The sequence below is a fragment of the Mixophyes fleayi genome, chromosome 10 (genome assembly GCF_038048845.1).
Source record: "Mixophyes fleayi isolate aMixFle1 chromosome 10, aMixFle1.hap1, whole genome shotgun sequence".
Taxonomy (NCBI): Eukaryota; Metazoa; Chordata; class Amphibia; order Anura; family Limnodynastidae; genus Mixophyes; species Mixophyes fleayi.
Genome location: NC_134411.1, coordinates 98476762 through 98491313, shown reverse-complemented (window position 1 = coordinate 98491313; position 14552 = coordinate 98476762). Strand labels below are relative to the sequence as shown.

General features: G+C 42.8%; 1 protein-coding gene across 1 annotated transcript in view; it reads left to right on the top strand.

Annotated features, from left to right (window-relative positions):
• LOC142104529 (neural-cadherin-like) overlaps window positions 1-14552 on the top strand; it is a 90648-nt gene that overhangs the window by 19019 nt on the left and 57077 nt on the right. Inside the window, exons 4-9 of the mRNA XM_075189249.1 lie at window positions 539-743; window positions 1397-1508; window positions 3438-3687; window positions 9427-9569; window positions 10073-10245; window positions 11935-12103. Coding sequence (XP_075045350.1) covers window positions 539-743; window positions 1397-1508; window positions 3438-3687; window positions 9427-9569; window positions 10073-10245; window positions 11935-12103 — 1052 coding nt within the window. The remainder of the gene's footprint in view (window positions 1-538; window positions 744-1396; window positions 1509-3437; window positions 3688-9426; window positions 9570-10072; window positions 10246-11934; window positions 12104-14552) is intronic.

Here is a 14552-nt window from a genome sequence, read left to right as displayed (position 1 = left end):
ATAACATCATTACACTGTTTGTCTAAAATTAGAAATGGTAATTGCTGAAAAATTGGGGATGGGGTGGGTTTCTGAATCATATTCTGAAACGCTATTGGACGCAAGTGGAGGTATTAGTGGACATTTATGAAAACTAATGTACAGGTAACTGCCAATGTGGTGCTGTAACTTCTGGCAACCAATTAGATTGTTACTGTCATTTATTTTCTCTTGAAAGAAAATGTCTGGTTGCTATGGGATACCGCACCTTTGGCTTGTGCACCAGTTTCCTTAAATGCCCCCTAGTGGTGAGCAAGGAGATGACACTGATAGTTTTCTGTGCAAACAGAATCTGGTACAGCCAATAGCAATGATGTATGACAGGTGGTCGGTAGGTGGTTAAAATGGAATTAACTTTATTACAAAGACTCCTCTAGAAAACACATCATCTATCTATACCACATTTGTCTAGCAAGTGGGATGTTTATTAAGACATGAAACAAGCTGAAATATATTTGTTTGGGTTCCATGACTTCTGAACACGTCTTCTATTTTCTAGCATCCTGACGGTGTCCGCGATGTCTCATCAGAACCGATCCTTAAGGTACAGTTTGGTCACCAACCCACGCAATTTATTCCGTGTTGACCATGTGAGTGGGGAGATCACATTGACCCGGGCTGTGGATTTTGAGACGGAACCAGATGGTTTTCTGCTGCTGGTCAGAGCAAGTGAATACCCACTGCCGCTAAACAGCACTGTGGAGGTAAGTGCCCATCTTATGTGTTTGTAAACGGGAATTCTTTTTGGACCCAGGACATTCCGTGTGGCAGGATCTGATACCAGGGGGTAAATGTATCAAGCTAGGAGTTTTCCGGCAGTTTGAAAAGTGGAGATGTTGCCTATAGCAACCAATCAGATTCTAGCTGTCAATTTGTAGAATGTACTAAATAAATGATAACTAGAATCTGATTGGTTTTTCAAACCCGCCGGAAAAAACTCTCAGCTTGATACATTTACCCCCAGGTCACGTTCCATGTTATACAGATTTGAACTCGTGATTCTCCAACATTCAGATGTGTCCACTGAAAAATTCACAAAAAAATCTGTTTACCCCCCAAACCCTTCCATTCACCCCGTAATAATGTGCTCAGTGTTTCTGGAGATATCTAATTCAGGCTCGGTATGGTGATGGTTAAGTCGGCTGTAGGACGTAGGTTACAACCGTTGGCATGTACTGCACATGTATAAAAGGGACAAGTTTATGACCCAGGCATAATGCTGATGTGTGAACGGAGGTTTTATTACTCTGTGTGCAAGAGGCAGATGCACACTGAATCATTTTTATATCAAGATATTAGTGTCCGTTTTATAGCACTCTGCTGAAACCCTTATGTGTTTAATGGAAATGTCTCGCAGGTTGTGGTGGTGATTACGGACATAAATGATTGCACCCCAGAATTTCAGCAGACAATCTATAGCAGAGAAGGCGTCTTGGAGACAGTGCCGGTGGCAACCTCTCTCTTGCAAGGTTAGTATCTTCTGGTCATATCGCTGAAGTGCGATAAATTTCCCCACTTATAAACTGTTCAGCGGGATGATAGGAAACCATAACTGCAGTTGTTTATATAATGCAGTCTCTCCAGACAAGTACTGCAAGGTTGCTGTATTAGAAGGGAATTACACAGGTTATAAATACTTATGTTTGCCGACAAGATGTTATTAAAAATGTCATTGTATGAATTATGGACCTTCTACGAAAGCAGGGATCTCACACCACTTACTATGCTGTGATGTTCAAGGGTCAGAGCAGGGAAACAGTTTGCGCTCTGTACAGTTCTCTCTCCTCCCTGCACTGTGTCAGTAGACAGGTAAAACAGCAGCAGGGATCTCACACCACTTACTACACACTAATGTCAGGGATAGAGCAAGAGACTGGTTTGTGCTCTGTACAGTTCTCTCTCCCCCCTGCACTGTGTCAGTAGACAGGTCACACAGCAGCAGGGATCTCACACCACTTACTACACACTAATGTCAGGGATAGAGCAAGAGACTGGTTTGTGCTCTGTACAGTTCTCTCTCCTCCCTGCACTGTGTCAGTAGACAGGTAACACAGCAGCAGGGATCTCACAACACTTACTACACACTAATGTCAGGGATAGAGCAGGAGATTGGTTTGTGCTCTGTACAGTTCTCTCTCCTCCCTGCACTGTGTCAGTAGACAGATCACACAGCAGCAGGGATATCACACCACTTACTACACACTAATTTCAGGGATAGAGCAGGAGACTGGTTTGTGCTCTGTACAGTTCTCTCTCCTCCCTGCACTGTCAGTAGACAGGTAACACAGCAGCAGGGATCTCACACCACTTACTATGCCGTGATGCTCAAAGGTCAGAGCAGGGAAACAGTTTGTGCTCTGTACAGTTCTCTCTCCTCCCTGCACTGTCATTAGACAGGTCACTCAGCAGCAGGGATCTCACACTACTTACTACACACTAATGTCAGGGATAGAGCAGGAGATTGGTTTGTGCTCTGTACAGTTCTCTCTCCTCCCTGCACTGTGTCAGTAGACAGATCACACAGCAGCAGGGATCTCACACCACTTACTACACACAAATGTCAGGGATAGAGCAGGAGAATGGTTTGAGCTCTGTACAGTTCTCTCTCCTCCCTGCACTGTGTCAGTAGACAGGTCACACAGCAGCAGGGATCTCACACCACTTACTACACACAAATTTCAGGGGTTAGAGCAGGAGACTGGTTTGAGCTCTGTACAGTTCTCTCTCCTCCCTACACTGTCCGTGAGCAAAGACCACATATTACAAACAGGAAAAATATGGTCCTCTGCACTTGAAGCTGCAGGGAATGTTCGTTTCATATATTGCAATATATGTTAAGCTGACCAACTTGCGCCAAACTTCACCGTCCAGCCAATCCTACAGTCTGTATTGAATCATTTTTGTTTTTCTGTTTTAAATGGGTTCAGTCTTAACTGGAAACAGCTTTTCAAGGCAGGTACTCCTCAATCAATAGCAGAATTGTTGGGTATCCAGAAAACCATTTGGCACAAGCTGGAGGGGGTTTCAATCAGCTGTACTATCTGTCTGGATTCCAATCAGTGCTTTATTAATTTATGATGTGCCCTTGAGGGGCCAAATAGCAACATTTGGGTAAGTGCCCTGAGCAACAGCACCCCCATTTCTTACGCTCCTGGTGAACTGTATAAATACTGTATTATTCTTTGAAGCCATGAAACGGTTACTAGGGATAACCTAGATTGGGACTGACATGCAGCAGCTACAAGCAGCATATATGAGGCAAACAACAATGGTATAATTATCTTGGCTTTAAACTACCAGTCATTTCCCCCTTTAATAACATGGTGTATCGATGTATCACGTCCGCTAATTGTCCTTCTGCTTAAGCAATTATTTCCTTTTTATCTCTCTCTCACCAGTGACAGCCGCCGACTGTGACTCCGGTGTGAACGGAGATTTCTCATTCTTCACTCTCAGCCCTGACTTCAGCATCTCTGCGCAGGGCGCCATTAGCTCAGAGAGGGGCCTGGATTACGAGAGGCCAAACCATCTGTACGAGTTCATCATCCTGGCAATAGACCGCGGAGAGCCATCCAACACGGGGACGGCCACAGTCAGGATTCGGGTTTCCAACGTGAACGACGAGGCCCCTGAGTTTTCCCAAACAATGTCAGTCATTTTTTTTTTGTCTTTTGAGACATTGATTTATATAAAGGGAGGGGGGGGGGATATAACTGTCATCTGCTTTATCCTAAAGCCTCCATTCTTTTGTCAATTCTGCAACTCAATTATTTATCATTTTATTTGCCCTTCTGGGATGTTAACCCTTCTTTTTCTTTGACAAATGAAATGACCTATTAACCACCTACTCGCCCTGCACATATACCTGAAAAGTACGAGTGCTACTTCTACACCAGGTTGAAAATTGTTAAAATTATATCTGCCACCCCCCCCCCCCCCCACCACGGGCATTTCCTGCCAGTTGGGGTGTGGCAGTTTGCGTGTAAAGATATAACTACGCCAGTGGGTTATGACATCACGTAGAATACAGGCACCCCCCTCCCCATCCTAGAGGCTTAGGGACACTCTCATTTGAAAGAGCATGTTCCCTTTTCAAATCGTATGGCTCCCGAAATTCCCTACACTAGACAAATCATTAAGTAGTTCAAGGACTGGGGTGGATCTGCCCACCATCCTGGCCTCAATACACTCAGGGATACCCTTCAAGTGATATGGCCCCTTTAGAAGTTATTTTGTGATCACCAGGCAATAATACCCTACTCTACGTAAAACATTAAGGATCCCAGAAAAGAAGATGGGGGAAGGGGGATTATAATGCCTTATCTACCCCATCCCTGCTTTAATAAACTCTGGGGTACCCACATTTGATGGTGTAAGATGTCTAGTTTTAAAATGGGCATATTATTCCTACACATAGTATGTATTTCATTCAAGACAAAGCAAACTAGCAAAAAAAAAAAATGCATTATCGTTTGTAGATTTTAAATGTGAATTCTTTTTAATTATTATGAATACTATGTGAATGCTTTTTGCTATTTTTGTAAGGTGGATTGATGTCAAATCAGGAAGCACAAAGTATTTCATGGTGTTTAGAAAAAAAAAATGCACAGATTTACTCTTAGTTCACTTTCATGCAATTTCAATTAAAACAAAAAGGCTCCACCCAAAATGATTTTGTTTTGGGTGGCGTTATGCTATAAATTTTATTCCCCAATTGAAAATAAGATGACCTACAAATATTTTTATTTTTCTTCTGCTATCTTATGGTTGAAAAACAATTTTCGTTTTCCTGTAACACTAAGGGCTCAGACCCACTGGTGATTAAATGTGCGTTTGACTTGCGTATTTAACATAAGTGCAAAACATGCAAACACATGTAAGATTATTGTTCTATGTGTCCATATATGCACCAGCCCGTGTTTGCGCTGCTACATTTCTTGCTTTTTTCTCTGTGCCCTTAGAGTATGACACCACACGGGAAAAAGTCCATTCATGTCTTTGGGAGTGCATTATGTACATACCCAACACGATCGTTTACATCAGTATTGTGGTGTATTTTGTCCATTCATATCATTGGCCAGCTCATTCTAATGGCCCATTCATCCCAATGGGTTGGTGTGTTGCATATTAAAACTCCATTGAAATGAATTGGCCATTGGTAGAATGGAAATTGACTTAAATGGTGCTGTATATCATTAATTGTTTTTTGACCCATAACAATAGAGATTCAATAAATATTTGTTGATCTTAGATCATCAAAGGGAGTCCCGGGACTCACTGCCAGCCCATTGCTTTGCAGCTAGCATAGAAAAACCATTTGTGATTGGCTGAGCAGTCAAGGGGACTCTCAGTCAATTCAGTTCAGTCATTCCACGACAAATATTTTGTTTGGATTTTTAGCTTTATTTCCTGAAGTATTAGAAGAAAAGGATGTTGTTTGGAATTGCACACACTGCAAACCCCACTGAACAGAATGGGCTATTGAATTGAATGGGAAAAGCAAACAAATCCAGTGCAAATTAACTACGTGTGAGTCGCATATCAGATGCATATCGGTTACGTGTGCAAATGCCTAGCGTTTAAATGCCAGAATGTAAGAGCCCTATGGTTGCAAAAAGCTGCAATATTGTTTCAACAAAGTAAAAATTCTCTGAGTCCTGTCTAACTGCCAACTTCTGTTGTAGGGAATAGTAGGGACCATACCAAAGATCAAGCTAATATCTTGCCACATCCTGATTTTTATTTTATTTTTTTCTTGTACACTGGTAAAACGGTCTGATCTTTCAGGCTTTGTGAAAGGGAAAACAAAGTGCGGATTTCCCCTTTTAAGCTGATCCTTGAGCAGTAACTAAATTACAGTTGTGTGGTGTAAGTCGGTTAACAGCTGATTGTGGCACCTTCCTCCTTAACACTTACTGCAAACTGTTGATTAAAATCACTGCTTTGCAAACACTTGTCCGGAATTAATTTGGTCTTTTGTCCTATTTTCAGGATGGAAAAAAAAAACCAACCACATAAAATGTCTTCGATTTAAAAAGAGTGAAGTTAAAAATAAAATAAAATAGAAATTACTCATTGAAATATACAGTACATATTTGTATATATTTAAATTTTGTCTGACAATTCTCCTATAATATATATTCTTCTTATCTCTACCGCCAAGCACACGGGCTGCAATGTTCTCCGTCACTTTGCATAGATTAAGGGCTTATATTTCGCTTTGTGCCTTTAAGTTACAAGTTTGTATTTTTCCCCTTGATTAGCGCTCAGCTCTCTGTATTTTGCTGCAAGGTAACGAAATCCCCAGCCCGCCCCCCGCAGATCTGTCAGCGCAGGACGACGCTGTTTGGTAAAGATACCATGGTGGCCTATTTTCATTCAAAATCCTTCTACGTCTTCAGAGACCTTTCCGTGTAATGTTCAAACCTTCCCTTCGTTTTATGTCTTTGAGAAACAGAACGGGAATCGATTTGCTCGTTAGACTCTAGGCTAAGACAGTGGCCTGAGGGCTATCATTTGTTGTCGAGTGGCGGAACAAAATCAGTGTTCCCATCCCCTAATCTAGAGCATTAAATGAAAGTTTCACAAATAAATATATATTTATATCCCAGTCTCTTTCGATTTGCAGTGTTGTGGCACAGACAGAGCTCATGTCTGCTTCTAATGTCCGTTGGTAAAGTTTATTCTCATTCCTGCAGGCTTTCTTGTCATTTGCAGTTTAATTTGTTGGTACAATAAGATTCCGGGGACCAGACTCTTTTTGTTATTAAAGTGGACTTAAATGTAACAAAACAAAATAAAAAACATTCGGAACACTGAAAAATATATTCTATATTTAAAGATACATTTTATATTCCAAGCTATTTTTTTCTTCTTCCTATTTGGGTCCAGATCACCCAACATGAACTGATGTCTCCTTTATTAATAAATAGGAAACCCCTTCCTAAACTATTACACCTTTTCCAAACCCTTCCCATTTGCATTCCTCCTTATGTATTTATATTTCTTCAACACGAGACATCCAAATTTCTTTGGGCAGGCAGACGTCCACGTATAAGACTTAGGGTTCTCCAGAGGTCCTCGCCAGGTGGAGTTCTCAGTATTCCAAACTTCAAAAGATACTACCTTTCGGCTCAACTCGCTCAATGTGTCCTATGGGACGGTTCGACATCTGCTAGGGTCTGGGTATCTCTGGAGGCCAAGGGTCTGAGATTGATCACACCTGCTTCAATTCTGTGGCTCACAAGGGTACGTCGTCCCAAAAAAGCCCTGACTCATCCCACAGTTTCCCTCTCCCTGGCTATTTGGGACTCATCTTCCAGGCTGCATGGTATTTCCTCACACCCCTCCCCATTAGTCCCCCTTTTCAACTCTTCAAAGTTCCCTCTAGACCTGCTCCACGCCTCGTTCTTTCCCCCTGGCACACTCGAGGGATACGGTTATTAAATGACATCACCTGCACCCCAATTTACCGACATTCAAGCGAAATTTGGTCTGCCTACACAGAAGTTTTATCAATACTTGCAAATTCGCAACTTTCACTGTACCGTCAAATCTTGCCTTACTTCTCGTCCACTCACTACCATCAAGGCACTGTGTCAGCGCTGAGCATCAACGTCAGGTCTCATCTCCTCTGTCTTTTCCGAATTGACCTTCCCTTCTGTTCCTCCTCATGACCCTCACGAGGGGGCATGGGAGCGGGACCTGGGCTACCCACTTGACGACGAGGAATGGTCGGAAATAGAGGACAAAGCCGCCTCTAGTTCAATTTGTGCTTGAATAAAAGAAAACGTTATAAACTTCTCTATCGATGGTATTACGTCCGTACTCGCCTCCATAAGATTTTACCTGATTCCTCCGACAAATGTTGGCGTCTATGCTCTGGCGTAGGCTCATTTCTACACATATGGTGGGATTGCCCAAAATTGATCCCCTTCTGGAGTGAGGTTAAATCCCTGACAGAATCTGTGATTCAAATTTCCCTACCACTTGATCCGAAATTTTTCCTTCTTTTCCTTCCCCTTTTTCACCCTCCCCATCTATGCTTTCTACCCCCCCCCCACCCCCTAACCCTGGAGTGGTCCCTACCACACCACCCTTCTACCTATCTCTTTCATTTCCTATCTATTGGAAGCTGTTACATTCAGGGTTTTGTTTTGACTTTCACTAGATCAACACAAATGGTATTTATTAAGGGTTGACTCTAAGACCTGTGTCTTTACTTTCTTCATCCTTATTCACCTTTGTGCTGCGAGTTTATCCCCCCTATATGGACACCTGGATTTACCTTATTCCCAGCCACCAAGGAAGGCCACAAAGCAAACTCCAAAATCTATAACTCTTTAGGTGCCAGAAAAATCATTAAAAAGAAAGTGCTTAGAGCAATAGAACTATAAAAAAAAAATAACCAAACAAAAACTGCAAGTGATGTATGTAAATGCACTGAATATGCTTCAGTCACCACATATTCAAGCCCTCGAGGAGGAGAGGGGCCGCATGACGGATCTTCCCTGGAGCAACAACACTGAGCGGCCAGACTGTGTAACAGAGTCGCTGTATTTGCATACAGCACATCAGATTCCTATGCTCTCCCCTGGAAGTGAAATTATTAAACCAGGTTTCTTAGATTTATATATATATATATATATACACATTCTATACACGTGATTGCACTTTGTAGAACTGTGCAGCTGTCACACACGTATCACATTACGGTGGCACAATAATGACTAGATAGCAGGAGGCTGGCAGATGTAAAACTAGCATTCCAATTGATTGACAGCCAGAAGGCTCGCTGTTTGTAGAGCCTGCATTGATCGTACAGATACTGTCATAATGTAAAGTCTAATGAAACATGCTTAGCTCTGAAGGTGGGGGTGGGATGGGGGCTAGAAATATTTAGGTTTAAATGTATCCGCATCTCTCTGCTCCAGAGTGTCAGCAGCTGGACTGCTGGCTGCCTGCCAAGGGCTGATTCATAAATTCAAGCTAAGGAAAGGAGAGGGAGCTACAACATTCCAAACAAGGTGCTGGATCCTGCACCGGACTGGCAGGTTTGCTAAAGAGAACAGAAGTGCTTATTTTCACCCATAAGGTAGTATGAAAAAAAATAATAGCAATGATTGTGAAATAATCTTATAAACGCAGGGTCATGAACAGAAAACATTTAAGACCTCATTTACAGTAAGCAGCTTAAATGGTGCAATTTTGCACTGGGATGAACCATTTTTTTGCATGCAGGGACGATACTGGCTGCACATAAGTACAATACAATTAGAGATGAGCTAGGACATGCCATAGACCCATGGATGTGGATTATGGTGACGTTCTTAGCAGCTGAAGTGATTGACTCTGTGTTCATACATATGTGTGTGTGCTGTTTTCTAGCTATCGGACATTTGTGTCGGAGGATGCTGCACCTGACACCTTGGTGGCCACGGTGCAAGCGTTCGATCCCGATGGAGATAGAGTAACCTATGAAATTACAGAAGGAAATAGAGACGGAAATTTTCTTATTGATCCTCAGAAAGGTAATAATGGCTCACAGCTCCGCTGCAGTGTTTACATGCCTTGTGAGATTGTGTAAATAGTTTCTGAACATAGTTTATTGATCCAACCCAACGTCGTCTGCTTAAAAATCGATCGATGCAATAAACTGCTCTAACCGCCAGGAATAGCTGCAATTATTCCATTATTCCCCTGTTAGACTGCAAGCTCTTTGTGTCAGGAATGTATTACAGCTTTACATAGCAGTGACTGGGGGATGCACAATCCTGATTGGAGGAACTAGGCAGATTCTAGCGTTCCTCCTAAAAGTCGGCTCATCGTGGTCATGCGCCTATATTACACCCAAAGCAAAAACCATATCAAGTTAGATTTAGCTTTATTTTAATGTTTATCTATAACAACATCTTATTTATATTAAAATTTAAGCACCCTTTAGTTTGGATGTCGTTCTTTGAGCATTAAATTAGATCTTTTTGATGCTGCATATAAGACAATTGATTTGATCTATCTTCAATTGACGCAACAGGACTGATCCGCCTTGGTTCCAGCCTCCTTCCCTGGCTCCATGGGCCGGAGTACGTGCTCCGCGTGACGGCCACAGATGATAATTCTAGCGGCGGTGCTCACAGCCTCGCCAGCACCGCAACGGTCATCATCCGGGTCGATGATATCAATAATAATAAGCCCATTTTTTATCAGGTATATCATCTCCATCACCATTATCATTATCATCATTTATTTATATAGCACCAGCATATTCCGTAGCGCTGTACAATTGGGAAGAAACACAGTAATGAAACAATACTGGGTAATACAGACAGACAGAGAGAGCTACGAGGGCCCTGCACACAAGCTTACATTCTATGGGACAATGGCAGTCTGATAGATGAGGGTAAGTGCTACATATTTCAAATTGGTCCAGCCAGATTGCAAAGGTAAAAAGTGCTTAGTGGGCTGCATGATCCAGTCACACAGAAATGTTGGTCAGAGTGTAGTTGTCTTGTGTGAACTGTAAATGGTGGTAATAGGGAAAGCTGGGTGGTTGAGGAATATTATAAGCTTACCTGAAGAGGTGGGTTTTCAGAGAATGCTTGAAGGTTTGAAGACCAGAGGAAAGTTTTATTGTGTGAGGGAGGGAATTCCACAAAGTGGGTGCAGCCCGAAAAAAGTGCTGTAACCGGGAATGGGAGGATGTGATGAGAGTGGAAGAGAGACGCAGATCTTGTGCAGAACGGAGGTGTCGAGTTGGGAGATATATTGAGACAAGTGAGGAGATGTATGTCGGTGTCCTTGTATGTTAGTAGAAGTATTTTATATTGGTTTTGATGAAAAAACGTATTTCATGCAAATTATGCCAGCCTTGTAACCCAACATATTTGTACTGGACCCATTAACTATGGAGGCTGTCATTATTTAGATTGACCCAATATTCAGCCTATGAATTTACTAGGTTCTAGTACTGAGCTGTGCCACTAATTCTTAGAGAATGGAAGGGCTGCAGCTTCCCAACATGTTAACTCTCCAAATTATAAGTGTGTCACGCCACGTGGAACATGTGGCTGCATCACATTGGGTCATGCCATGTCACCCAGGGGCGTCTGCCCCTGCCTTGAAACCACCCCTGTATTGCCATGGGCACCAGTGACGGGTGCGTGTAGCAGGCATAACTCACAACAGTCCTGGCTGGGGGTACGGTACACTTGGTACTGTCCTCCCTAAACAGCAACAGTTGGGAGGTTTGGGATTAGCTCAGAGGCAGGATGCCTTCCCGTGTTGTAGAACGCCAGGTATGTAGCATACATCTTTGTAATGTGTTTAGGTGGTACAGATATTGCAGCTGCTATTAGCCATGTGCATTATCATTAACCACACAGTTACTTTACCTTCTACAAACTCCAACAGCCAGAAAACATAGTCATCAGTAGCCAATGGTGGCACAGAGTGCAGCTAAATGCCACTGCACCTTCCATTACTTCCTAGTGGTAGGTTACAGGTGGCAGTAGCAGTACATGAAGGGAGTTAGAGTAATTCTGGGCACAGGGGCTGTATATATTTATCAATGGGCCTGTCTGATATGGCGGACAGTTGGCGCTGTCTGATATGGCGGACAGTTGGCGCTGTCTGATATGGCGGACAGTTGGCGCTGTCTGATATGGCGGACAGTTGGTGCTGTCTGATATGCCGGACAGTTGGCGCTGTCTGACATACTGGTTGTTGTAGTTAGGAGACGGTGGCAGAGCTCAGGTTTTGCACCAGTACTCAGGACATTTAGCTGCGCTAATTATGAGCATCTCGCCTTATCTTATAAACACATCTTGCATGATGTAAAACTTCTCTCCTCACTGATGTTATTAGTCTTTGCCCCATTCAGTAATCATCTATTTACAGTGTGCGGATTACAGCAAGAACACCTCTGTCCTGGAAAACCAGCCCCCCGGAACGTTTGTACTTCGGATGGAGGCAAAAGACGCTGACACTGGGGTGAATGGACAGGTGAAATACGGGATTGTACACAGAGAAGGCTTCCTCCCCGCCTTCACCATCCACCCCGATACAGGTAACCAGGAAATCCAATTAAATTTTGTGGTTATGGCGATGGAGCACATGACTATAGCGCAGTATGTGGTGTCGTTTCTCAACTATACAATTTGTCTCCAAAAATGTCTTTTTTAAATGTATTATTTTTATTTTTGTGTTCAAAAATAATTATTTTTGTAACAAAACATTGATTGGGCAGCCGTTACATTAGGTGTGTAAAATAAATGTGATAGCACAGAAATAATTAAGCACAAATTAGTAACACACACACACACACACACACACACACACATACGCACAAAGTTGCAACAAAATGTTGTTTCTATTAAATAAGTGTAAAATTTTTCTACCTTGCTTCAGGTGACATCCACAAAGGCATGAAAAATTGAGGTGGGTGGGGCTTGAGTTTGCAGAGAAAAACTGGTAGGGGCAATATTGTTAACAAGCCCTGCCCACCTGGGTACACACAGAGAGGCAGGGGTGTGCTGACACAGGTGTTTACTGGGCTGGGTGAGGCTTCATGGCACAGTTTGGAACCTGGCCCCGCCCACCTTGCTTCAGAAGTCCAGGGGGTCTCCATCTAATTTGGGAGTCTCTAGGAGAGCAGACAACTATAGTTTAAACCAACAAATAATATTGATTGCCAGATACAGATCACAAGTATACTCAGGGCCCGCTTAAGGGTCCCGGCCGCCCTAGGCTATTTCAGCAGCAGCACCCCCTCCCCTATCCTTCCCCCAATATAGGCGTTTAGCACTACTCTTGAATTTGAATATTCAGGAGTATTCTCCAGCATTCACATTTAGACAGGTTGTGCAATTGCTCTTACCAGTTCTTGCTCTTCTCTCTCTCACTTGTTCTTGCAGCTTTGTTGTCTTCTAGCTGGATTCTGGAAATTCGAGGTCCTGTTTTGAAAACATGCATCAATTGTATTACAATGCAAAATGTTATCAAACCCCGAATGATTAGGGCATTTAGTTCAAACACAACAGTCCATTGTGGCCAGATAAACAAAAACCCTAGCACAGGCATATGTAGGCAATAAAATATATGAAAATTGTTGTCAAAGAGCTATAAAAAAAAAAATACAAACCTTTACCAGCCCAACTGACTATTATTCAGTATTCTAGTGACCCTAGAGACCATAGAGATTATCCTCATAACCGCTACACAATACAAAGATCATGCCCCTCCACAGCTACTCTATTTTGTAAATGCCCCACTAAGCAATTTCTTCAACCCCCTTTATCTGTCCCTTTAGCCACCTCACCTGCCCCCTTCAGCCACCTCACCTGCTCCCTTCAGCCACCTCACCTGCTCCCTTCAGCCTGCTCATATGCCGCCCCTCCCCCATGAGACATTAGAACGGACTTACCTGCTGTGGAGTCCTCTCTTCAGCGCTGTGTATGACAGGCAGTCTGGCAGCGATCGCTGCTAGCTGCCTGTCAGTGCGGCCCAGGCTCTTCTTACTCTGGTCACGTGAGATGTGGAAGTCCTGATCTCACGTGACCAGAGTAAGAAGCGCCCGCAGCCACACTGACAGGCAGCTAGAAGCGATCGCTGCCAGACTGCCTGTCATGTGATAGTGATAGTCGGGACTGCTCCTTTAGACCAGGGGCGGTCCCGATGACTCCGGCCCCAGCTACATTTGCAAAAAAAATAAAAAAAATACATCTCGGCGACGCTGCGCCCCCCTGGCTCCAACGCCCCAGGCTGCAGCCTGGTCAGCCTATTGGCTGATCAGGCCCTATACTAAATCAATATTATTCACTCGTTTCTGTCTTATAACGTGATCCATAAAATTATTAGGAATTTCTGGATACTGTTTTTAGTTGATAAAATATTCCATAAAATAGATATTGTGCAAAGCACATGTCCATCATTTAAAAATGAAACTCCTTTGATAATCATTTAAAAAGTGTGAATCCTCCTTTCCCTCCATTAGTTGCTGCAATTGTTCACTCAGGTTCACCTCCAGGCTCTGGGCAATGACACCATTAATCCCACATCCCCCCGCTGCATTGTAAAGGAAAAATGAACAAAATTATAGATTTCTTAATATCACTTCAAGCTCCAGATTTATGTATTTCATTTTCAGAAATAGGAGCGGATTCTGTTTCGAGTTAGCATTGCCAGGTCAGCCAATTAGAAAGAGAAAAAATATAAAATACATGTGCTGCATAGCTGCGCTGCAATTCTTACAATACAAATATGCAGTCTGTGCGGTGTTAAGCACGTAGTGCCTGATTCACCAAGGCGCGTATCCTGAGCGCAATCCGCGTTCAGTATTATACGATCGTATTTTGGCTTTGTCGTCTACCGGACACAGCAGGATGCGTATAATACAAAGAACACACAGGGGAGAAAAAAATTATTCCATTATTGTTACCTGATAATGATAAAGGCATTAATGTTAAAACAGTAAAAAAAAAAAAAAAAAAAGGTTTCTTTTTTTCATGGAATACATT